We start from the raw sequence: 26,129 nt of genomic DNA on the forward strand, positions 1-26,129 counted from the left end.
TCCATGGAGTGAAATAGAGAGGCATTACAACTTTATTTGGCAACTTAGGGCTTGTGAATCTTGGCTGAAATTCCAATCCAGTCCGGATAATTTGATTGATAGGAAGTAGGAATTTGTCTTGAAACGACATCATTTTGGATTTGTGATTCCTGGGCAACATCAACTGATTTTGACTAGTAAATGCTGCCTAAAACAGTTTTTCACAGTCTTGCTGCAAATCCCTTCCGTGTTGGGGATGTGTTATTGGCCAGATCTTATAAGTGTTTTTGAGCATAAATGGATGACCCCCTCATGCGTGTAGGGTGATAGTTTCCAATTTTGTATTACCCAAAAGTGAGCACATGCATAAGAAAATGGTTTCCTTTCCATGGGGGCACAACTTTGGGTTCGTGTTCAATATATTCCTTGTCCAATTTTGATCTTCTTCGTGTCTGGCATGCGATGATAGTCCTCTAGTTCAGACTGTCAGGAACCTGAAAGTGGAAGAGATTTTAGTGACCTAGAGGAGTTGGTCACAATTTAGGTGCACTGGATGAAAATAGAAGTTTGTAGCATGTGTGGTTGTAGATAAACATGCTCTGCATACTAAATGTTGGCATGGTTTCATTGTAGGAGCAATGTCCGCATCTAGATGTGTGTATCAAATATAGTCCATTTAGAGTTATATTACCGTCTTGTGCATTACAAAAATCCACCGTTTTGCAATTGGTCATTGCACACTGGATTTCAGATTTATACATGTTTATCAAGTGGGGGAATAGAGAGGGAGATATTTTTAAAACAATGGGTTGAGCACCAAGAAACCAGTCCTAATCATGCAGTGCTACAAACTTTAGTTAAGATGGAAGGTGGTAAAGCCTCTGGTAGACCGCAAAGTGTTCTTTCTGGGTGCTTGTTTTCATGAGAATCATCCTAGTCTGTGCACCCTGTTGTGTTTCAGCTTGTTTACTCTGTATGTTTTGATTGTTTTCAGGAGAACCTGTAGATTCTATGGGTGGTCCACCCCCTCTTCCATGGGACATCCCAGTGCCTCTTCCTGAAATGTTCAAGCATGCAGAAGAACATGTCAAGGTGCCTCGCACATCTTCTGTAAAAGTAAGAGCCACGTTCCATCCTCTGTGCAATTATCCAACGCCCTACAAAGTCTGTAGAGGTCACTTGGGTAGTTCTCATGATTATTGGGTATTTAAATCGCACTTCTCATTCAGAGTGATTGTATGGTGGATGACCGTATCCAATTCACACATTCCTTGAGTAAAGAAAAAATACCATTCCTAGATGTGGAAGTCAAGATAATTGACCAAAAAATAATTACCACAGTGTACACTAAAACTACAGATAGAAACAACTTTCTTCACTTCTCGAGTTTTCATCAATTAAGTCTCAAACAACATCTGCCTTACTCACAACTATTGAGAATAAAAAGAATATCATCAACCGATGATTTGTATCAGGAAAACAAAAATACAATGATGGCAAAATTTAAACAAAGAGCATATCCAGACTCCGTACTACATAATGCCAATGAAAGAGCAAACAAACAAAGCAGGCATAAGTTACTAAAGAAAAAGAATTTGGAGGTTCAACAGGACAGAAATGTGTTCGTCTCTAAATACTCAACCAGAAGTAACAAAATCAAACACACAATAAAAAAATATTGGCCAATGTTACAAGCGGAGACAGAATTCAATGGCATTTTTAACCAACCACCAATATTCGCATATCAACGCACAAAAAACCTACAACAGATGTTGAAATACAAAAAACAAAGACAAGACATACACAAGGGAACCATCCCATGTTTGAATTGTGGCAGCTGCAACAACATAATTAAAGGAATTACACTGACTCATTCAACGCAAGGAACTCCCATCAAGCTGCATGTGACAGCGACATGTGACTCTAGCTTTGTCGTGTACTTACTTAAGTGCCCATGTGGGTTGCCCTATGTGGGAAAAACGGAGCGAAAAATTAAAACTCGATTGACAGAGCATAAGAGCAACATAAGAATTAACAACCCGAAATCAGTTATTGCCACACATTTCAACAAAGAATCGCACAACATCAGCCAACTCCGATTCCTAATTTTGGAACAGGTGCCATTACAAATGGGTAGAGACAACAAGAAATTTCTGCTGCAAAGAGAACTACACTGGATTTTTAAATTGGACTCACTACACCCGAAGGGTCTGAATGACCGGGTGGAATACAATTGTTATTTGTAACCACTTATCGATGTGCAGGCATGCATTTGTGATTAACAGAATGTAATTAATTTTTAGATCAAGAACGCATTCTCTAATGATGGCATTTCGTAATTTATTGTTCTTTCTTTTAATCCAGTAGAAATTTTCATTTTTATTTTTTATTTTTCAATTTTTTATTTTATTTTTCTTGTCGTATTATCTTTATTGAGTTCATTACAATTCACGCTGTAGACATTCTTCTGCATCATTTAGTTTAGGCTCTAGTCTTTCTTCCATATCTTTTACGAGTTTCACTCGCACGCACATATTTACTTCCGGGGCACACAAGGAACACAGCTGATCCTAATGGTTCAGGGAACGCGGAATCGCTACGAACGAGGAACGAGTTTTGCACAGGTATGCGTCGCAGCGAAACAATTCAGATACGACACCATAAGATTCTTTGTAACTATTATTAGTTCATTTACGTAAACATCACTAGTTATTTAAATCGGAATTGTTAGCACACGTTTGCATTTATTACTGGCACATTCTTTAAAGAACCCGCGGTCACGATACATATGCAGTTACATGCTATTAACCGTTTGTCAAGATTCTCAGCATGTATTATTAGCTCATTTGACGTTAGAATCATTCACGCAAACATTACCATTTATGTTAATTGGAATCTTTAGCACACGTTCGTATTAATTTCTGGCACATTCCCTTAAGAATCCGTGGTCATGATACACATGTAGGCACTCGCGTTTAACTATTCACTGGCACTTTGTAGAATTTATTTCTCAGTTCACGACACATTGGCCACCGAGTATGATTTAGGAATTCACGTTCACCGTATCAGACATCATTTGTGTCTACATTGGTTTAGATTCGTGATAATTGGTTACTGTTTGCGAAAAAGCTCTGTTGTTATGCTATCAGCTTTTGTTCTAGTGCGGATACTATTAACACATGGTTACTTCATTTACAGGGAGTATCCCCTGACGAAGGGAAACCCCGAAATGCATTGGGATTTATCCCTGTAACTCAAATTGAAAATATGGAATCATGTTTATAACATTGGAGGTTATCCATATGAAAATGTTACCTGAATCATGAAATTAATGAATATTTTTTGAAGCATCAAAATTAATCTGAGACTGTGAAATAAAACAGTTTATTGATCAACAGACGCTTGTGATGTAATTGATTACAGTTTGAAGGCAAAAAGAGTGCATACTGGGATATACCTTCCACTGTGGAAGGAATAGTAAATTCAGTCTAATTAATTAGGCATCATCTAAAGTACACTTTCGATTAAACACTGCATTGATCTTCATAAATGGCATGATTACATTTCTATTCGCACTATTATATGCTACTTTAGTACTACATTTCTAATACCACACACTAATATATTTCCTCTAAATATATGGGTGCGGACTACCTGTGATTATGATGCACCCCTACAATTTCAGAAAAACATGGTGCTCTATCGGTGTCTAGATATTTTATTGAGAATTGTTTTATGTTGACACGTGTGGCAGATTCTTTCTTCTCGGTTTTAAGCTGTTGGTAGTAGCACCATTAGCAAGTGCAGAGTTGTAAGATGCCACAGCTGCCCTGCTAATTTCTGGCTGGGACTACTAATGTTGATATTGTAAGGCATCAAACCGCTTATTACATTAAGCTCGACATGATGCTTAAGTTGAAACTAATGTAACTTGTTGTAGTGTGCAAGTTTTACAAAGCTGCCGCTTTGTTGCCCTGAAATCCCCTCTGACTCTCCATGGTTGACCAACTCACTCTCCGAGACAGTCTTCTGCCCTCCAGGGGAGACATGCAAATGATTTCCAAAAAGAAACACAACAGAAGCCTGCGCAGGAGAGAGTTGGTACTTCTCCCTGGCAGAAAGCCACATGGGTGTTGGCCAAAATGGCAAGCTTCAAAGGAGAAGCCACCTTTGAGGGCAAATGGTGAAAAATTGGCAGATGGGATTGTCTATTGGTTAGGTAGACAGCTTTGCAATCTGGGAGGAGAGGGTAAACCAGTTGCCAAACTTTTTTCAGGGGCGTGTAGCCCCCTTGGTAGCCCCATCTCTGGATTGTGGGAGCTGTGAAGCGAGGGGGTTTTGCCATGTTGGCAGTGGGCAAAAGTGTGCATCTAGCAATAGCTAGATGCCACACTTTGCAGGAAATGATCATCAGGAGGGAGGGAACCTGGTAGCCCAATGGCTAACAAACAAATCCTGCTCTGAGGGCATTTTCTGAGCATAAAAAAGGCACCTCTGGCACCCAGAACTCCGATCTTGACAGACTGAAGAGGTGGACCGCCATGCTGCACCAAAGACCTGGTGAAGAGAGGCTCACCATTGTGTACTGCACATGCTGAACCTGTTGGCTAGCAAAGGAGAAGGGACTGTGCCTTCTGTGTCCTGCTCGGGGAGAAGTAGTTTCTCAAGCTCAGTTGAAGCATGAGACTCTAAAAGTCAGTTGACTCCTGTTTGCAGCACAGGAACACACAGCTGAAGAAACCTGCTGGAGTGGGATAGTAGCCAAAATCTTCTTACTGCAGCTCCTCGCCACCCTGTAGCACCAAGGACTAGGAACTGATGCTTAAAGTTGCAACCAAGTCTGCTGGATCCAGGAAAGTCGTCTTTTGAGTACATCTTGGTCGGCAGTTTAAGCAGATATGTCACTCCTATTATGGTTATATTTACGAATAAGATTTTAAGCTTTCTAGATCAAAATGGTTTGTCCAGGCGTAGTCCATTTAAACAATCCTGGTAGGCCTACGTCTATCATACAAACTATCTGAATATCAGAGTTGGGCTATGTTGCAACAGCTGGGTTGGGGTAGTCTTTATTGGCCATTACACAAGACAATCCCAGCAGGCTTGGGTGTACTACACTAACTACGTAAACTGGATTAGAATAGCGGCTCATGAATTACTTATATAAGCTACTTTCAGACAATTCTCTAAATTGGTGTGCAGTTCAGACGTTTGCAAATGGCTTAAAGCAGTTAATGGCGGAAGAGATCTGCTTTACAACTAGACTTTTGGAGGACTTTAGCTTAGATGTGACTTGGTAAACTAAAGTCCATAATCAATATAAAGGATGATTTTAATTCATTCCAAAATAGGTAGAGATCTACTTTCTCTCATTCCTCCCCTCTATTTCTGCTTCACTCGTCACATGTAGTGATCAACCCAACTGCTATAAACTACCTGAAGTTGACTTTAAGTCAAAAGCACATTATAAACCAAATCTGACCTGCAGAATAACTTATAACAAGCATTTGCAGTGCAATAGTTCTCGCATTTACGAGCATTTGAGCTATTGGCATTGTAAATGGCAGTGCCTTTTATTTGTGTTTTTAAAACCGATAAATACAAGGCCTTGTCGTATACAATGCCAATAGCTTTATCGCAAATGCGAGACCTTTTGCATTGCAAATGTGTGCTATACATTTTTTTTTAAAGTGTTAGGAGAGAGCTTGTCCTGCCTGCAACAGGAGGCAGGACAAAGCTATTTTAGAAAATAGTGCACAGAGCCTGTAATTAAAGCGTACAGATTAACAACCCACGTAACAGGTGGTGTCTCCCTGGGAGGTTTCAAAATGAGACCAGGTGGTACTAAGGAGGGACTTCTAAGCTAATTGACCAATGAACAGTCACAGTTTACAGTGGAGAATGACACAAGCCAATGAAAAATATTGGGGGGGGGGGAGAGGGGGAGCTTTAAGTCCCTATTTCAATACAGCATGCCTCGCCCAGGCTTGACCTAAAAAACTGTTCATTACTTTACTTTCTGCGCATCTTTCATTCTTCCTAATCACCGCCAGCTGCTACGTCCTGGGAAGATGAGAGCACCTCTGTGGTCTCACACGACGGCAAATCATTTCCCACATAGGTTCATGACAAAAACAGTTTTGCAACAAAGCCTTCCCCGAAGACCAAGCATCCTACCGGTTCGAAAACATGCTTTGGCCACGTATGGGGTCTGAATGCTATATAAACCCAATATTATAATGGTATCATTGAAGTAATGACAGTAGTTAACCTATTCTGCTAATCTTATCTAACATCCTGTAGTAACTGTTCTGCTGTTCCCCAAAAACGTTAGATATTTCTAATTTTGTTGGTCATAAGCATGTTTTTACCAGTGTTACTTTTCAGTTGTGTTGTACTTTGTTGTAAACTTTATCTGGTGCTGATTTCATTATTTCCTTGCTTTCAGGCCTGTGACAAGTGCCTTGCCTTGGGACAAACCATTTGTACTAAATGTAACGGAGCTGCAAGGGTGAGTGATGTCGGGTTGGTGTGTCCCTTCTTCCGCCCATGTAATTCACGAGCAATATTTTTTCACTTGTGTTCATGCATGTGATTTGTACAGTCTAATTGTAATTCCTGATCCCAGTTCAAGGGTGAGACATTGCAAGGGGCAAGGACTGCGAGGTGGTTCTGAGGGACTCAATGGGAGGTGACGGAAGAGAGCTCGGGTCCTTTTGGATTCTTAAAGCAGGCTTAAGTGCAGCCATTAAAAAGTTCCATACTGGACATGTGTTTATGCTTCAGTTGTTGCTTTCTTGCTTGGTAGAAGTCACTGAATTGGGGACTGGAGAGTTGGTAACCCCTCAATCATTTTCCTCCACTTACTGGGTTCAGCAGAATCCAGACCATGGCAGTGTTGGGCTGTAGGCCAGCTCCCAATGGAGGCCTATGATCATAACATTTCTCATCAATGGTGGCATGATGGGAGTAAATTTTGAAGGCTTCTGGAAGTAAATGCTGTTTTCTAGATTGCTAGAAAATTTGATGACAACTTTGTAAATTTGAATAGACCTTTAACACAAATGAGGAGTTTTGCTTGCTCTCCTACTCGACACTGGGCTTATTCCTTTTGATGTACGAATCTCACTTCCATTATACAGCCGTCGGAGGCTTTTGAGTTTTTGTGGCAGGTTCATATACTTCCACTTTGTCTAATAGGTGCCAGTCTGGTAGACTATTGAAGCTGGGTTGGGAGGGGAGAATAATGCAAAGCATGTAAACTTGTAGCAGACCTCAATCTACAAAGGTTTTTTACTTGCGCGTAACTATTTACTTATCCAGTGCAAATAATGATTTGCACTTGCTTGGCTGAAGCCATTGATAACAAACCACAATCTAACCCTGCCCTAAAATACAGAATACATGATCATGATTACTTGGCTGCAATCTATATACAGGTTGAATGTTAAAGATAAACAATCAAACGGTGCAGATATTACGCTACACCAGTGCTGATTGCTGAATGATACTGGTGCTGTCAAATGTTGTTTAGTTAATACTCTCACAGAGGCTTTTAATCCACCAGTGAAACCCCAAAGCTTAACAAAAGTCTGGAAAGGTGTGGATCTTTGGGTGCCTAGCCTGTTCCTCTACTGAACAAGGTCCTGCCAGGGTCCTGCCTTGAACTGCGTGTATTGAACCGATGTTGCGCACCCTGCTACTGTGACCCTACAACTTATTAGAAACTGTGGTCTGTTGAGCAGTCAATGTAATGGTAGCATGATATCTGTGGCCTTCTTAGATTTCAGAAAGTTTGTTAGTATGATTCCACACAAGTCCGCAGCAGTACAAAGTTACCACGGTGTACGTCTGTATGCACTATTAGAATTGCACAGTCCTAGTGGAGTACTGTACAAGGTCAAAAAGGATACAGTCTGAAGGTGATTGGAAGGGAAGCTGGGTTCAGTGAATTTTGAGATCTGTGGATCCCAAGCGAGTGCACTACCTGAACATCCAGAAGCAAAGTGTACTGGGAAATCAGAGGTGCAGAGTAGGGGTTACCGGTGGAATACCCTAAGGGCTCTTTGTGGAGCTTATATTTTTATGCCTTAGTAACTTTGTTAATGTCCCAGGACTGAAGGGTTTGCTTCCTTGTGGAAGACGCTAATGACTGCAATAGGACTGACACCCTGCGAGTGGCATCAAAGAAGCAGGTCCATTAAATATAAAGAGATGCACTTCTCTATTCATGGGGCAGTCATTTTGGAGATCATACTCAGAGTGCCTTTCTTGAGTTTACCTATTCAGTGTCCTTGAAGCTTCCAGTTTTACAAGGCATACCAGAGGGTATTGGAGACCTGTGAGCATGACAGAATACAGTAGCTAAGCAGAGCCCGTTTCAGCAGAGGTGTCGAACTAGAAAGAGAAATCGTGAGATCAGAATAATTTGCCCCAATGGACTAATATGGTTAATTCATGAAACTACTTTCCAGTGTGAGCCAGTGGGGCCAAACACAAGAACTGTATTTCAAAATGCTTGATCGTACAACACATGGCGTTCAATAGATAGGAGAATGTGTTGTCCAGACTATTATCTGTACAGGGAAATTAAAAAGTGAAGGGTGGAATGCTTGGATTAATCTCAACCTTTGTTAATATCTTTGGGCAACATTCCATCCCATCATTTTTTGCCCACCATTACCACCTCAGACAGATAACCCAAACCAGCCCTATGCAAATCAGCCGTTGGCCTGAACCAGTAGCAACAGTCTCGACCAAACTGCCAGGCAAGGTTCTATCTGATCATGAACCGAAGCAACCCCAGGCTAGTTCCAGCCTATTGGGTCCAAGTCAGAAGCTTAAGTCCTATTGCGGTGTGAGCATGCATGTTCTCCTCTTCCATCACTATCGTAACTTTGCAGTGTAAAGCGATCTTAGATTCACATGCTGCGCATCATTCTGCCATCTGTGTGTTGGCCACGAAAATGTACTTTGTAAATTAAACTTAAGTTATTTGAGCTAAACATGTTCAAAATGTATCCATTCCCTTCCATCCTTTTATTTGACATTAAGCACAGGAGAAAATGTGAACCATGGATGTATTCTCTTAAGTGGACAGCAAAGTAATTTATCTACTACCATGATATAAGCTCAATGTCTTCTTTTTTTTTTTTTTTTTTTTCTCCTTTTTGCAATTGCAGCTGCCGTGCACAGTCTGCAGGGGAACCGGGAAGAATGTGGATGATCGGTGCTCGCACTGCAATGGCATTGGCAACCAGAGGTGAGCAGCGGGCGAATGCCGTCTCGGAGTTTGGAGAATTATAAAGTGGGAACATTGCTTTGCAGCAAAGTGGAACCACCCTGCTGAAGGAGGGATGAATTACAAATACGATGGAACAAGTAACTGGAAGGGATGGCATTTATAGGAGTGCAGAAAAAAAAGAATGGCTAACAGATAGGAGCCTCTACAAAGGAAGGCTGACTTCCTGAGCAGTTACATCTGCTGTCTTGTCGCAGCACCTGTGAACCAAGAGCTTGTTACAGGCAGCGAGGGGCTGAAGATTGACCTCGTCCAGTGTCTGTTGCTGATTGGTTACCCTTCTGTCCTACTTCTCATCAATGGTGGCTTGATGGAAGTAATATTTGAAGGCTCTTTCTAGATTGCTAGAGAAGATGGATGCCAACTATCTACATTTGAATAGACCTTTAACGAAAATGAGAAAAGTGTTGCTTGCTTTGCTACTCGATACTGGGCTTAACCCTCTTAATGTACGAATCTCACTTCCATTTCAGAGCCACAAGCTGCCAGAAGCTGTTGGAGTTTTTATGGAAGGTTCATATTCATAACACCATGGCAGTGTTCTAGGGAAGGTTGTGCTTCCCGGTCATCCCCTTTTGGCCCAGTTCTTTTAAGTTCATTAGTGTTCCTTTGCAAAAGGGAATTGAGAAACTCTAGAAATTAGCACAGCCAACCAGTCTCACCTTTTGGAATTGCCAGTGCAGACCCGCTGTATTTGAAAATGTTGTTTTGCCTATGCTGTTCGGCTTCGGCAAAAAGGAGCTATGTTTTATACACATCTATGGCTCATCGTACATGCATGCATATATGGCATGGCATTGCAGCTGCACCAGCGTGAGAAAGTACACGTGAATGCGTAGCAATGAAAGAGTCCTTTTATATTTATTTATTCTTCCAAGAAAGAGGCCGCCCGTTTTGGAGGGCCAAATTAGAAGAATGTGCGCAAAAGTGCATTTACAAAAATATAGTGACCTAGTACCACATTGCTGCTTCCACACCTTCCTACAAAGTAAAAAAAAAAAAATATATAATAATAAAAAATCAGTGTTGGCTGTGGTGGGTAAAAGAACAGGGGTTGGAGAGCATTTAAACATCAATGACTATTGCCAGCGAAAAGGTGAGGCAGGGAAGCATAAGTGGAGTTTCGAATGAAGCTGATCATGAAGGGGAAGAAACTGATCAGCTGGAGGTGGGTGGGAGATTGAAAAGGGGACCGGGTTGTGAAAGACAATACGTGAAGGGCTAAAAGTAAAATATACAACTAGTTCCCTGAATGTGAGCTGTGGAAGGAGTACAAGTAACGCAGCCGAAGCATGGTAAGGAGGAAATGCTTCAGATATGGGGCACACCAAGAATAGTGAGGAAAGCCATTGAAATAAGCCGGGAAACGAGGTAGCTAAGAAAGCCTTACAAGGAAGAGCAATTGGCTGAATCCAATCCGACCAGAAGAATCTATTTTAATGTACTAGAGGCAATAGGTCATTGATAACCGACAAATCTATCTGTAGGCGAAATGTTATACAGACTTAAATAGCGCATCTACCCGTAGGTGTCTTTGCGCTTGCTGCACATAAACATGCTGAGCCTGGAGTTACTAGTTGTTAAATAACCATGTCTTAAGTTGCTTTCTGAAAGTAATGAGAATAGATATGGTCCTAAGATATGGTGGGTTTGGGTTCCAAAGCCTGGCTGTACTGTTAATGAAGCCTTCTTCCTCCCCAGTTCACTTTTCTGAATCTTGCGGTAGTAATCAGTCTAGCACTGGTCGACCGAAGATGTCTGTTTGGAGTATGCCAGTTAAAAGGTTTCCAAACAAATTCCGGACCTTCTCTATGCAAGGCCTTCTGGGCCGCGCAGAGGGCTTTGAATTTAATGTGTTGTTGGACCGGGTACCAATGTAGTTCCCGGATACCTGAAGACAAAAATTATAGTTGGAAATATCCAGGATCAATCTGGCTGCTGCATTTTGCACCGCTTGGAGCTTTCTGAGAAATTTCCCTGAAGGTTCATGTACAAGCGGTTACAATAGTCTTATTTTGACAAGACCAGTGCAGAGACCACAGTCTTCCTGGCATTTCTAGGAATGAAAGGAAAGATTTTCCTTAAGGGTTTGACAGTATATAATGAAGAAGAAACTACCTTGGATAACCCAATAGAACAGATTTTTTTGTACTATTCTACAGCAGTGCTATTCTTCATTGTAATTATCCCTTGGATTTTATGGTTGAAAAAGCACTAACTGATGTCAGTTTTGTTTACGTTTCTTAGAGAAGGTGCCCACAATAGATCTATGTTCTACCCCCCCCCCACCCAGAATTTGGATTTTTCTGTCCATTTCGACTATTAAAATTTAAGATAATCTAGCCACACGCAAAGAAACATCTCGCTAAATTAACAACCGTATAAATGGATGGAAGCGGTCAAAGGAGAACCAGTGATGGAGCAGTTTTGAACCAATGCTGCTTCAGGTTCTCCGTTGCTGAAACTATTCAATGTTGGTAGACCATGAACATTTAAATTTAGTTTTTGCTACTACAGTTTTCGAGTTTAGAAGCACTGAAAAATGTGACTATTACCCAGTCTTGTGGCTCCCACTGTGTCCGCTTTTAAAAGTGGTCTCAGTTTCTTGTTGCAATTCATACCCATGAATCACAGGATTTACATAGACTTCTGAAGATGGTCCCAGAACCCCTGCGATGTATTAAATCCAGTCCATTGTTTAGTTGTGCAGAATTGCAGGATGCTGCTTGCTGGCTCTGTTACACCCAAGAAACGTGATCAGTATCCAAAGAAAGCTATGAACTTGGCTTGAATGAATCTTATTGTAAGGCCAGCGATGGAACTTACTATGCAAGACTATTTTGTCACTCGGCCATTCCCCTTCCCGTCTTTTCAAGGTACTTGGATGCTGGGACATCTGTTACATAGTCCAGCATGGCTCTCCTTTTGGTAGTGACTTTCAGTCCTGGTTCCTTCAGTTAACTATATGTGATTCTGAGTTTAGCTCTCTACACCTTTCTTATCTGTACCAAAATTGAAAAGAAATAGAAATTATCTAAAATGCAGGAGGTTCTGTGATGTCCTCAATGAGGACAAATTGTATAACTCAATATCCACCCGTGAGGAAAGCATAATCGTCTGCACGTGAAGACTACATTCTGTTAGACTGCAGTTGACATTCAGTGCGAAGATTTTGAAATGACCACCCACTTTCTGTTCATCACCCTGTCATTTGATAAATGCAGGGATAAATGTATTTCCCTCGCACTTTGTTTTATTCATTGTTACGCGCCTCATGCAGATAGCATGCATTTATTTCGAAGGATATTTATTAATTTGTAGAGTTGTTAAAATATATCTCAGAACGTTTGTTCAAACTAAAAATATTTTGACTTTTATGGAGGCGAGAGGCTGGAAGAGGTGAAGCTTTTTTTAAATGTGCAAATGTCTTTTGAAAGGAACACAACTGTTTTATGTAAGGCGGTGTAGGAAACTGGGTTTTTGTTGCAGTAGTCCCCCCACCTTTTTCCTGGTATTTGATGCATCTTTGACTAGAGTTCCTGCTAACCAGGCCCCCAGTTCAAGTGTTTTTTCCCCAAAATAAGGTACCTGATCACTTGATCCCCAACTGACCAGGCCTTTAGCACCTCTAAATCCCTAGTAAGTGGTGTCCCTGGTACCTAGGGCATAGGTACTAAAGAGGGTCCCAAAAAGCTGCAGCATATCTTGTGCCATGCTAAGGGACCCAGCACCAAACGCATGCAGGCTGCCACTACAGGCTGTGTGACGGGGTACTCAAACACAGCATGGGACACACCTTGTGTGCCATGTCCCCTAACACCATGTAATATTTGTAAGTCACCCCTACAGCAGGCCTTGCAGCCTGTGGCAAGGTGCATTTTATTACATGTGAGGACACATATGCATGAGGATTTGTCTCTGTGCTGGCCAGTTCACTTACTGACAGTAAAAGTGAACAGGGAAGCCATTTCAAGATATCTGCTGGGCTCTGATCAGAACGAGTTTCCCAGCTGCTTAATGGCTTCACTGAAACCTATGGGGTTTGGTATCAAACATCTCATATTAATAAACTCACACTGATTCTCGTGCGGAATTTAATACATGCACCCAAAGGGTACCTTAGAGGTACCTCTGAAAACCTACTGACCTCTAGTGTATTGGCTGACTGGTCCTGTCCAGCCTGCCACCACAGATGTGATGCTGATCCCTTGGAGGTGAGAGCCCACTGTCTCTGAGGTCGGAAAGAATGCCTGCAATGGCAGGTGGTATTGTCACCTCCTCTAAGCAGGATGATTGATTACCTGCATATCAAGGCAGGAGGCATAAAAGGCCTCCACCACCTGTGATGTGCAACCATGCCCCCCCCCACTCCCCCCTGGAGAAATGTCATCCCCTGCCCAGGGCCTGTTTGTCACCCGGAGAGGCGGGGAAATTAGCTATTTGGGAGGTGTGTCCGTCCTCAGGCTACCACAACCCCTTAGGTGGGCTACCTGAAGTGAACACGGCTAGGAAACTTCCACCATCTTGGATTTTGGTGAAATTGGGTCCTTTGGGTTAAGGTTATTCCCACTTACCACAGAAAGTGGTCATATAGAGGGTGTAGTCACCTTAGAGGTACATAGCCCATTGACTACTACCTGACACTCCCTGTAGCTCCTCTAAATGCAGTATTTAGGTGGCACCCCCGATGCCAGGACCTCCAGATTTAACAAACGCATAGAAGTGGACTGAGCGGTTTGCTGATCTGAGAACAGAGGGGCAGCAACTGACTTGGCGCCAACCCTGCCAGCCTGCCTCCTGCACCTGACCCTCCTGCCAGTGCTTTGTAAATTGTCAGAGAACTCCCTTGAAGTAGAGGAGCTCCCAAAGAAGAGAGGTACGGTTCACCATCCTGCCACCTATCGGGACTGCTGATGCTGCAGCCCCCCAGGAAGAGGTCACCGTGCAACTACAGGTCAGATCTGTCCTCCCTCGAAGAGTGGGACATCAGGATCGACCAAGCTGCACTGTACCAACACCTGGTTTACCGTGCCCCTTGCAGCAACCAAGGCTTATTGTGTCTCGCCCAGACACAAACTCCAAAGAACCGACCTGCAAATCGAGGGCCTTCAGGGACCCTGAGACGCACACTGGGAGTGGCCCAGCTGTCCTGTTTGCCTGTCTTAAATAGAAACCAAGACAAAAAGAGCCTCTGACCTTTGCCCACTGACACCTCAAAGTGGTTCTGCACCCGTGCCCCCGAGTCGGACTGAAGTGACGGTGCCAACGGGGTCACGAGACCCTCAAAGGCAGAGCCCACCCTTGGGTTTGCCAAGACTGGACTCCCAGTCACCGCTTGCAGCCTCTTTCTGCAGGCACCCTCAAGTGCCTCCTGCAGCACAAACCCAATGAATAAAAAGACACCACTGTACCCGAGCCCTACAGCCCGAGGAGAAGTGAACCAACAGTGTCCCTACGTGCCCGAGGATCTCAAAGGCCAAACCCCCTTTAGGTTCAACCGGACTGGCCTTCCATTCCCAGTTTGCAGCCTCTTTCTAACTGGACTGGTCGCCATTGAAGTGAACGGGGGAACCCAACGCCGAAACACACCTCTGCACCCGGTTGGCCCAGAGCCCCACGAGGTGACCTGTTGATGTGGCCGTTGATTTTTGCCCCATACTCTCCTTAAATCCCAGAGAAGGGTCCCGTAAGTCGCTGTTAAGTTCCCGAATGCAGTATATATGTTTTTCCCCCATAGGATGACATTACTGTTCCTGAATTTGCACTGTCAAGTTTTGAAGTGTATAAAAATGCATAGCTCCTAAAGTACTTACCTGATTCCAATGATCTTGGTATTAAAATTCATTTTAAAAAAGTGTTCTTTTTTTATACATTGGTGTTGGATTTCCTTATTAGGCATGTCTCACTTACTGCCATTGTGTGTGCAATAAATGCTTGGCACTATCCTCTTACAAGCCTAACTGCTTGCCCACACTATCACAAAAGAGCATTTGGGTGATCACTTTGGCCTCTGTCACCCAACTGGGGTTTGATTGGACTCTCTACACAGTGTACCTCATTTTACTCCACTATATAAAGAGCCAGCTTCCAACAGGTGGTGCTTTGCATGAAAGGTTTAAAGATTGGGGCTCCAAGAGATAAATAACATTTACTTCATACTTCACTCTTACAGGCATATTCTCATATCTTTTTATAATGTGTTTTTTATTTATTAATTTGCAGCTGCTCCACTTGTAGTGGCCAGGGGCGTGTAAACTGTGAAGTCTGTCACGGAAAGAAGAATTTACTCTGCTACATTGAGCTGAAGGTGACCTGGTAAGCATCAGACCATGATGTTTTGATTGGACTTGGGCATTCAGTCAGGGGGAGGTAAAGATAATGTATTGGCAGGGTGAAAAACCAGTGTACGAATGGAATTGTGAAAATCAGATAGCTCTGGTGAAAATAGGGTAGATCTAGCTTTGAAAAAGAAATATCTAAGTAATGAGCATTTTCTGTCTTCCTGCTGCAGGCATGCTGTAGTAAGCTATCTGCATAATTACCTAAACTGTCTTGTTTTTCGGAAAGAATGTCAATTATGGGAAACAAAGTCAAAGGTCATTTGATGAAGAGCAGTGGTATTCTGTACCCTTAGCCCTAGCACATACTGCGATAGAGAATTCTGACATCTAGTGGTTGGGTCCAGAAGTGTTTGTTTTCATAAACATTTCTTAACTTGTGGGTGGGAGTCCGTCCGCATTGGCGGAGCCCTTGTGTTACGTTGACAGTAATCTCACTAAATCCATGTGCGTGCCCACCATTTTATATATTTTTTTCCCGCCATTGGGTGTAGAGATCCATCGTGAGAGCTCTCTATTTTTTTTCCTATCCAAGTCCTCTAACAACTTAAAGCAGTAAAGAGAATAATAGAGAGCAGGACTCTATGCTGGAGAGAGGTTTTATGGAGTTTGTCGGGTTTGCTAGTCAGAGAATGGTATCTAGTCGCGGTGGGATCCCTGCCATCGTTTTAGATCAGGAGCACACTCCACACATTTTGCCCAAACTGCCATCGAAAGTTCGCTCTGAGCGATGTAACCCAGTCTGTATGTTCTCCTTCTAAAGAGACGATAAGTCAGAAGAATGTTCCCGTATTAACCGAAAACTCTGGTACAAAGGGACAACATCCACAGAGTGAATTGGGCAGCTATAGAACTAATGGGCCTATCAGAGTTGTGGGAAAAAACAAGAAGGGGGTGCTCCGTTGATGGATGGAATGGGTTTCTCCCATGAAGTGTAGGCGGAGGAATCACAAGGGGAACACTGAGACATCAACCTCGATACCCCATAGGAGGTTGAGGAACAGTGCAGGCAAGACCCTAAACCCACAGAGCCACATGCCCAAGACGCCGAAGCTCAATCTTCAAGCAAGACTATTGACACTTAAAAAGGCCAAACCCTCCACACCAAGAAAACATGCAGTGAAGAAGCCAAAGAAACTTCTCATCCTACCTTGAAAGAAAAACTCACCAGTAAGGATATGCTGAAAGGCGTTTTTTCTACTTCTGAGGATGATCGAAAGCAAAAAGGGAATAAGGGTGCAAAGGAGAAGTCATGTAACGAGCATAACACCTCAGAAGTCATTGAGCTTGACAGGAAAAAGAGGGCACTGGAGACTGAAATTAAGAACCTGCTTAAAATATCATTTTTTTAAAAATGCTTGTTGAAGGAAGCAAATCTGTTGGATGTTAGGAAACCAACACAGGAGGTTCTAGTGTCAGAGCAGTAGGAAACCTTCTATGTTGGCCAAGGCACAGACGTGGGTTGGGAGGGTTTTATTTTTAGTGCTGACCTTGAGGAAATAGGGTTTGAAACTCAACATGAGGAAACTTTGTGGGGAGACGTTGAAGCAGACTCGACTCTGGGGAAGATTGATTTATATCCCTGAAGGCCTTCCCCTCTGGATGACTTCTCCACCTACCAAAGAGTGGTTAAAAAGGCACCTGACGCTTTTGAGGTGGAAGTAGAAAACTGCGTTTAATGTTTTGTCCTGAAGAGCTCAGCCCTATACACAAGAAGAACGAGTTCTTCCCGATGCTTCCGAGCATAGTCTTGCAGGGTAAGGACGGCTTCTCTAAGCTAGTAATGGCTAAAGCAGTTAACCTGCACATATAAAAGAAGTACAGACTTTACACTCTGGACCAAAGGTACATCTAAGGGTATGTTGAACCAGACTATCATTTACCACAGCAAGGGCATAGGCCATGTCCCCTGCTTTTCTGGGGCCTCCACCAGACAAAGACAGTAAGCGGTTGGAGAGTGTCGGAAGAAAGATGGAGAGATCAGGTGCCACACAATGGCGGATTGCAAACTCAAATGCCCTACTAAACCCACATGCCCATCAACACTGGGAGGACATTGAAGACCTTATGTTGCAAACCTCCAGAAGACTTCCACAAAATTGCAGAGAGCTAAATTAAAGAGGGAGAAACAACTCCTACCTTAAGTCAGTACTTGTTGCTGCAGACACAACGAGCTGGCAACTGGCACGGTCCCGATAAGTCCTGCAGTGTTACACATCTTTGTTTTTAAGCCTTAGGTGCAGCCAAATAATCTTGGCATGCCTCGAACGGGTAGCCATGATCTTTTGGGTGAGAAGTACATACTTAAAAACTTTAAATCACTTATCAGATCTGATCTAGGCACCACCACAGATGCCCTTTTCAGCCCACAGTCCATTTAATTTTGTTGTTCGGATTTGTGTATGCGAATTGTTAGGCCTGTGTGTACCATAAAGACCAATATAGCATAATATTTGGATGCTGGATTAAATCATTGTGGCACTGACCAGCCAATTCTGAAATGGTTACCTTTACTGTGATGTTTGTCATATTAGAGCCCTGTTAAGCTAGGGCTTAAATATAATATATGTATTTCAAGTATGTACAGGAGCCTCTAGATGAATTCATGTTGGCTTCATTTCTTACACTCAGTAGTATTAAAAAAATAAAAAAAAGTGTAGCTTACTGTTGGTTGACTTATTGTTTACTCCCTCTCCCACCGTGTCATAAAGTTGTGCTTCCTTCTGCGAGAGGATTGCTGTTGGCATCCTACCCTAATCTTGCAAATAGGATTGCAGCCTTGGACAGTTATCAAACATGCGTTGATGATCTGCTTCCTGAGATGCACATTTGTGGCAATTGTTTTCTACGTACTTTCAGATTTTTACTAACTTCAGTTGGAGTCCAATCTATTCTATGAAGAGTGAAACAATGGTTCCTCCAAAGAGTCGCAGATTTTACAGTAGCACAATGAATGAAAAAGCTAGATGTAAAACTCTAGAAAGACAATGGAGGAAACACTACCAGATAGATGCCAAACTGGCCTATAAAAAGGTCCTAAGGGATTACCACATTCTCTGCAAAGCAGCTCTAACTGAGTTTGCTTCTCTGTAAAATTTCTCAAGCTCAAAAACTCTTCAAGGTGGTTAAAGAACTATCCGGGTCTGAAACTCAGTCCACCCCACTTGTTCTTACTGGAACGCAATGTGAGGGCCTTGCCCACTGCTTTGTGGAAAAATTATACTCTGCATTGTCCAGTGATAATTTGCTGAATACCTCACACATGACCGACACCACCCCTAATGCGACCAGTGTCGGGGATGTTGGAGACACATAGTAATATTAAATCCATCAATAAGCTGGAAGCTTGGTCTCTCCTGGAATTCAGCTCCTTCAGCCAGCTTTTGGCAAGCATCAAATCTGGTTCACCCTGTGATTTACTTCTATTTCAGTGATGAAACCGCTTGAGTCCCCTATACTAGTGTTGATTTTATGGACCTTCTCAACGCCTCCCTGTAGGAGAGTTTTGTTCATCCGGAATGGAAACCTGCCATGGTGTTCCCTCCTTTAAAGAAAGCCAATGCTGATCCGACTAAGCAATCGAATTTCCGTCCCATCTCATTGCTCCCAGCCTTCCCAAAAATCCTCGCAAAACATTTCAACTCCCAGTTGACCTCCTTTGTCAAGTCTCAGAACTTTCTTCACACCTCTCAATCTGAATTCAGAGCTGGATTCTCTACTGAATCTATTCTACTAGGAGTCACCGAAATGCTGAGGCACTGGTTGGACCAAGGTGACACAGCGGCCCTCATTTTGCTTGACCTCAGTGCTGCATTTGATACGGTGTCTCGCACTGTTTTGCTGAGAGCCTTGCAGTCCTTGGGTCTTGAGGGCTTAGCCCTACAGAGGCTTCACTCTTTTTTAACTAACTGTACTTTTCAGGTTTTTTCTACCAGTGCCAGCTCTAAATCCCATTTGTCTCCCTATGGTGTGCCCCAAGGCTCTGTGCTGAGTCCTCTGTTTAATGTCTACGTTCATCCTCTGGCAGATGTTGCTGAAGAGGCTGGGTTGTCCCTATTTTCCTATGCTGAAAGGCCGATAATCTTTTCCCTCTCTTCATCTAAGGAATCTCATTCATCTGCTCTTCAGTCTGGTCTTAGGACTAACTTACTTACTCAAACTGAATGGAAACAAAACTGAAGTCATGATCCTAGGGAAAAAACTAGATCTCTGGGGACCCCAACACTGACCCTCTGAAATGGGTGCCTTACCTCGACCTATACATCAGGTTCGTAACCTGGGCTTCATCATCGACCATTTGTCTATGAAACAACCAGTCACTAAGGTGGCTTCAACTTCAATTCTGTGGATGATACCCCTCTCTGCTCTGGGAACAGTAGTCCATGCCCTGGTTACATCTAGGCTGGACTACGGTAATATTCTATATTTGGGCTCCAACAAAGCTATGATACGAAGACTGCAGGGGGTCCAAAATGCGGCTGCCAGGCTGCTCTGTCATGTTCCGAAGACACTGTCAGTCTCTGGCTTTCTTTGTAAACTTCATTGGCTAAAGGTGGAGAATCTAATCCAATTCAAAGCCTTGAGCTATATGTTCAAAACTGGATTGTCTCTGCAATCTATAGCTCAACTTTATATACCTCCACGGCCTCTGTGCTCTGCAGTACAGTCCAAATTCACTATTCCCAGAATCAAACTCACTCCTATGCACGGTCAGTCCTTCTCTTACATGGAGCCTTCCCTATGGAACTCTCTCCCTATTTCTCTACAGGAGGAAACTGTCTATGGCAGATTCCGCAGAAGTTTAAAAACATGGCTGTTTAACTTGTATTTTCCTTTGCGTTTTCCCCTCACCTCCCAGGCTGGCACTGGGAAACGCCTCTGGGTAGCTGTGCGCCCTATACATTTAAATAGATCATTGCTAAAGGTTTTCTAACTCCTTTGTTGGCAAGTATCCTTCCCAGACAATGTGAGATGGCTTCTGATTTTTGTCTTCTGCAGGAAGTAAATTCCCAAACCACATTTAGACTTCTGGTTTTCTTGATGGAATGTTTTGCAACTCTAGTTCCATTTGGCATGCTTTTTCAATCCAGTCTTGTATTTTAGATCAAGAGGTCAAATGATAGTATTTGAATCCCTTTAAAGTTCATCTTGTGTTCCAACAGTCCAAGGAATGACATTTGTCCCCTTCTACTAGTTGATGCCATTTTCTTTTATCCCTGTCTCTTTTGATCCCTGCTTGTGTAAGCGAATGATGTAGCTTATCGCTCGTGTCCTGAAGTCCTGGAGAGTTCCATATTTGGGCCTGTTTATTAAAATATGGGTTGCCCCATTTGGACCACTTTATACCAATGTCTAGCTAATGCTTGTAACACCATTAGTCACAACATTTCTAAATGTATAGGTGGTCCAAATGCCCTCTAAAGTCAGCACCCAGGTAGTCCTTAACCATTGCTTGATGAAGGAATAAAATACAATACTAGTTGTGATCTGGGTGGCATATCAACATCCTGCAGTTCTTTTATTTGAAAGGTCCAACAATAGATTGGAAAATCCAGTATTGCTCAACCTCCTTTAACTAGTCATGATTTTTTTCCCCCATGAAATTCTAATGCTCTTAAAGGCCCATATAAAACTACTTATTTGTCCTTATAATTTAGCAGTAGAATTTTTATTATTAAAACTATAATGGATATTACTGAATTGTAAGGTGAGCGTCTGCAGGATCGTCGTTTTGACTAACTTTGCTCAGCCAGACAACGTTGGGGGAAGATTTCAACTTATCCATCAGTTTTTCTGACTTCATGATAGTCTTATGGATATGTCTTAGCAATTTTTTCATCATTGTGTACCACTTTTATCCCAAAATATTTTAGTTCCTCCTTTATTGCTCTACTTGAGTAAATCACCTAATACCCTGACAGCTTTCCAAAAGTATCTATCACGTGTTCTGTTTCGTAGAGCCTTTTTGGTGTCTAGAGTATATATGATCAACTGGTCAGCATACAAAGCATTTTTTTCCCTCAATCAAATAAAAGGCAAAGGATATATTATTGCAATTTCATCTAATATGTTTATCTAACAGCTCAATATAAAGGTAAAATGATCAAGGGGAGAGCAGGCACCCTTGTCTAGTCTCTCAGGTTATGTTAAATTGTGCAGCGGAGTCTCTTATTTAACTTTGTTGCTTTAGGCAAACCGTAGGTCATCTCTATTATTCCATAGAGCACGTTCCGTAGCTCGCAATGAGTTAGTACCTCCAAGTATACCCAGTTAATGCTATTGAAAGCTTTTGTCCCATTAACAGAAGAATGTAAGGATATGTGCCAACTTCTCCCTTTGATCTCCATGTATTAAACTGTTTACCGCACTTAATCAATTTGCTGATTGTAGAAAACTGGGTTTTTGTCGCAGTGGTCCTGCCCCCTCCTCCACTTTTTGCCCCCTTTTTAGCTGCTAGATGATGATTTTCGAATCTGACAGTGCACTGAGACCTGTTAACCAGACCTCTGTGCCAGTGCTCCTTCCTGAAAACAACGAAATGTCTGTTTGTTCTACAATTGGCTAAGGACTTTAGCACCCCTGTAAGTTCCTAGTAAATGATACTCCAGGTACCTAGGGCATGGGTACTAAAGGGGGTCCCTAAGGGCTGCAGCATATCTTATGCCACCCTAAGAGACCGACACACAAATTCCACACAGACTGCATTTGCAGACTGCGTGACATGGTGCAAACCAGGTTTGGAAACATGACATGACACACTCCTTGTGTCATGCGAAAGACGCTGCATGGGCTACATCCCCGACAGCAGTCCTTGGATTCCTAAAGCAGGGTGCATTATAGCACATGTGAGGACATATCTGCATGAGCATAGCTGGATAATTCCATTGCTGGATATTAGAAATGAGCAGGTAGCTATCTTAAGGTATGGACTGGGCACTGATCAAAACAAGTTACATAATGGCTTCACTGAAACATATGGTGTTTTGGTATCAAAGAACTTGTATTAATAAAACCACACTGATTCCAGTGATGCTTTATTAAGAAGTTTACCCAGAGGATACCTTAGGCCCCACCCCCCCACCCCACGAAACCCTACTAGTCCTTTAGTGATCTGACTAACTAACTGGTCCTGTCCAGCCTGCCACCACAGACTAACTACTGACCCCCTTAGGAGGTGAAAGCCTGTCCGAGGTCAAAAAGAATGCCTGCTCTGGCACAAGGTGTTTACACTTACTAATACTAATAAAATGGTTTATAAAATGCGTGGTTACTCCTTACGAAGTGTGCCAGTGCCACAATCTCACTCACCAGAACATAGAGTGCAACATACTAATAAAGGGAACAAAATCAGGCCAACCAAAAGAGCCATGTTTTCAGCTTTTTACAGAATGACAATTCAGTTTTTTACTGCCTGATATAAAGGGGGAGAATTCCACAGCTTAGCTGCCAAAAAACTGAAAGCGCAACCTCCAGTGCGAGCTCTTTATAATGGGGGCACAAGTCAGCAGAGTCCAAACAGATCTTTAATCCCTTGTGGGAGAGTAATGTTTGAAAAAGGGATGCAAATAGCAATGGCCCTAGTTGAAAATGACCCTGTAGCAACAGCACAAGGCCCTAAAAGATCATGTTCTGTAAAGGTAACAATGCAATTTCGACTGTGCAGAACCCAGGGAGGCCCACCTAGGAGGATTCAGCAGCAAACGTGCTGCTTTTTTCTGCACCAGTTTGAGTCTTCTTAGTCGAGACCAAGAGACTCCCAAGTACAGCAAAGTACAATAGTCTAGTCTAGCCTGGACGTAACCAAGGCCTCCACTGCTGTTTCCTGGCAGGTTCGGGAAGGAGACTAAGGCTCTTTTTAAGGGTCTTTAAGATCTCAAAGCACTTGCGTACTAAGGCCGTGATTTGGCTGTCAGAAGTAAGCGTGGCATCAAACCAGATGCATAGGTTCTTAAGTTTTAGGTTTTGGAACCAGTAATGGACCGAGCGAGTCCGGCCATAAGACAGAGGACCAAATCAAAGGCTGCTTTACCAGGACCTCTGGTTTTTCTGGCATTCAATTTAAGGCAATTGAGCTCCATCCACAGAGAGCTGAGGGGCAGGTCCTCAGCACTGCAGCCGCATTGCCTACATTCTGTGACTGGGTTATAATCGATTGTGTATCAGCGTATGATATGAGGTTAAACCCATATCACTAGATGATATCAGCCAGGGGGGCACATATACAGATTGAATAAAGTAGGGCTCAAAGAAGAGCCCTATGGCACCCCCTCTATAGTGGAAGAACCTTAGAGTAAAACTGTTTCTGTGCCACATGAAAAGCGCGCTTCTGCACAAAAGAAGCAAGCCACTTCAAGGCTTAATAACAGACACCGCAAATCCCACAGCCACCCAAGTAAATAGATGTGGGAGAAAGTGTTGAAAGCAGGGCTGAGGTCCAGCATCAGCAACGCTGCAGTATCACCCCTGTCAACAATAGAACAAACCGACTCGGAAGCAAGCAATAGAGCAGACTTTCTACTATGAAAAGAGGGAAAGACTGAGTTCTGTGAAGAAGCCCCTTTGCCTCAATGACAGAAGAGAGCTGCTGGGTCACATATTTCTCTTCAACCATAGAAAAATTCGGAAGCAGTGAAATAGACCTGTAATTTTCAGCCTTAGTAGGGTCTAAGAGGGTTTTTTGAGAAGTGGAACCACAATAGCATGTTTCCAGCGTTGTAGGACCTGACCCTAATCAAAGGAATTGTTAATTAGGTCGGCAATCACAGGTAATACCATTCCATGTTCCAGAATAGCCAAAGATGCGCGGGTCAGAGGGCAGCCCGACTTAATAAATGCCAATAAGGACTGCTCCTCAGATTCAATGATGTTCGAGTGACAACCCTGAATTGTTAACAGATGGTTTAGACCACAGATTAAGGCAAGAAGCATCTCTATAGATTGCAAGAAAAGAGGAATCAATCGATGCTACCTTGCCAAAAAATGAACTGGTCTAAGGCACTACAAGATTCCTCCGAGGGTGGTGTGTACGGTGAAACTCTGTCCAGTGAGGATAGAGATTTTATAATCCAACATTTCTCGAGAGAAGTTCTGAGCTGCCTCAATTTTACTTGTGTAGAAATTGTGACCGGTATTCCTGATTTACTTATGGTATAACTTTAAGGCTAACCAATAGTTGGTCTTATCAATGGAGTTAAAGTTTCTGCGCCACACACGCACTCTAAAGGCTTTCATCATTGAACCATTCTGCTGAAGGTTTAGTTCTTCTAATAGTGTAATCTGCCAAAGGTGCAATTTGGTCAAGTGCACCAGTGAGCTAGTCTTCAGTTGAGAGTTAGCTGTGTCTACACAGCTATCTAAGATAGGGCAGTTCACATAAAAACCTGCATAAAGTTAGCACCAGTCACCCTTGCCCGAGATCAATATAGGCCCTGGTTTGGTAATAGGGACCTGAAAAGCTATACCAAAATGATTGGACCATAGGAGTGGAAGAGGGAGTTGTAGGAAAGTAGCCCCTTTTGGCCTGATGTACTAAAGAGGGTCCCTAAGGGCAGCAGCATGAATTGGACCAACCTAAGGGACCCCTCAGCAAGCAGATGCAGGGCTGCCATTGCAGGCTGCTTGTCTTGGTGCAGACAAAAGTGAAAACATGACATGTTACACATCCCTGTGTGCCATGTACCCTAACACTGCATGTGGTGTTTGCAAGTCACCCCTACCGCAGGCCTGACAACCCTAAGGCAGAGTGCTGAATATTACATTGGAGGGCATACCTGCATGAGCAGATATACCCCTCTGTTGGTCAGTCCTATTGTTGCCAGTGCAAGTGGCAGGGAATTCATTTGAAAACTAACTGGACACTGGTGAAAACAAGTTCCCCCAGCTACATGACCGCTTTACTGAAAATAGGGATGTTTGGTATCAAACATCTTGTATTGATAAACCAACACTGATTCCAGGGATGGATTTACGAATACATGCACCCAGAGGACACCTTAGAGGTGCCCCCTGAAAACCTACCACCTACTGGTGTGCTCTGACTGGTTCCTGCCATCCGAGACACTGTTCTGACCTCTTAGGGTGAGAGCCTCTGCTCTCAGGAGGCCCAAAACAAAAGCCTGTCCGGAAAGAGGGTGTAACACCCCCTCCCACAGGATGACCTGTTGATTAGCCTCACCAGGCCAGCAAGCTTCAAAGAGCTGCCTCCTTTGGAATGCGAGTCTGGCTTCCCTCACAGGTGAGGAAGAATCCCCTCCTTTTCCCAGGACTCCCTTGGCATCTGGACAGGTGAGAAAATTAGCCTGTCAGGTAGGCGTGCCACCTCCAAGCTAGTACCACTCCTAAGGTGGGATACACTGAGGTGGACACAACTTTTCAGAAGTAGCCATTTTTGATGGCATACTCAAGAATTCTGGAAGTGGGTTATGCCCACATTCGTCAGGAAGTTGTCGTATAGGGGGACCCTAAGAGTTAGTAGCCCATTAGCTATCACCTTACTCACCCAACGCCCCTAA

At 43.1% G+C, this 26,129-nt stretch overlaps 1 protein-coding gene across 1 annotated transcript in view; it reads left to right on the plus strand.

Annotated features, from left to right (window-relative positions):
• LOC146797465 (protein SSUH2 homolog) overlaps positions 1-26,129 on the plus strand; it is a 219,989-nt gene that overhangs the window by 108,854 nt on the left and 85,006 nt on the right. The window contains exons 7-10 of the mRNA XM_085624491.1: positions 974-1,095; positions 6,428-6,490; positions 9,162-9,241; positions 15,503-15,595. Coding sequence (XP_085480617.1) covers positions 974-1,095; positions 6,428-6,490; positions 9,162-9,241; positions 15,503-15,595 — 358 coding nt within the window. The remainder of the gene's footprint in view (positions 1-973; positions 1,096-6,427; positions 6,491-9,161; positions 9,242-15,502; positions 15,596-26,129) is intronic.

Source organism: Triturus cristatus, chromosome 9 (assembly GCF_964204655.1).
Source record: "Triturus cristatus chromosome 9, aTriCri1.1, whole genome shotgun sequence".
In the NCBI taxonomy this organism is placed as follows: Eukaryota; Metazoa; Chordata; class Amphibia; order Caudata; family Salamandridae; genus Triturus; species Triturus cristatus.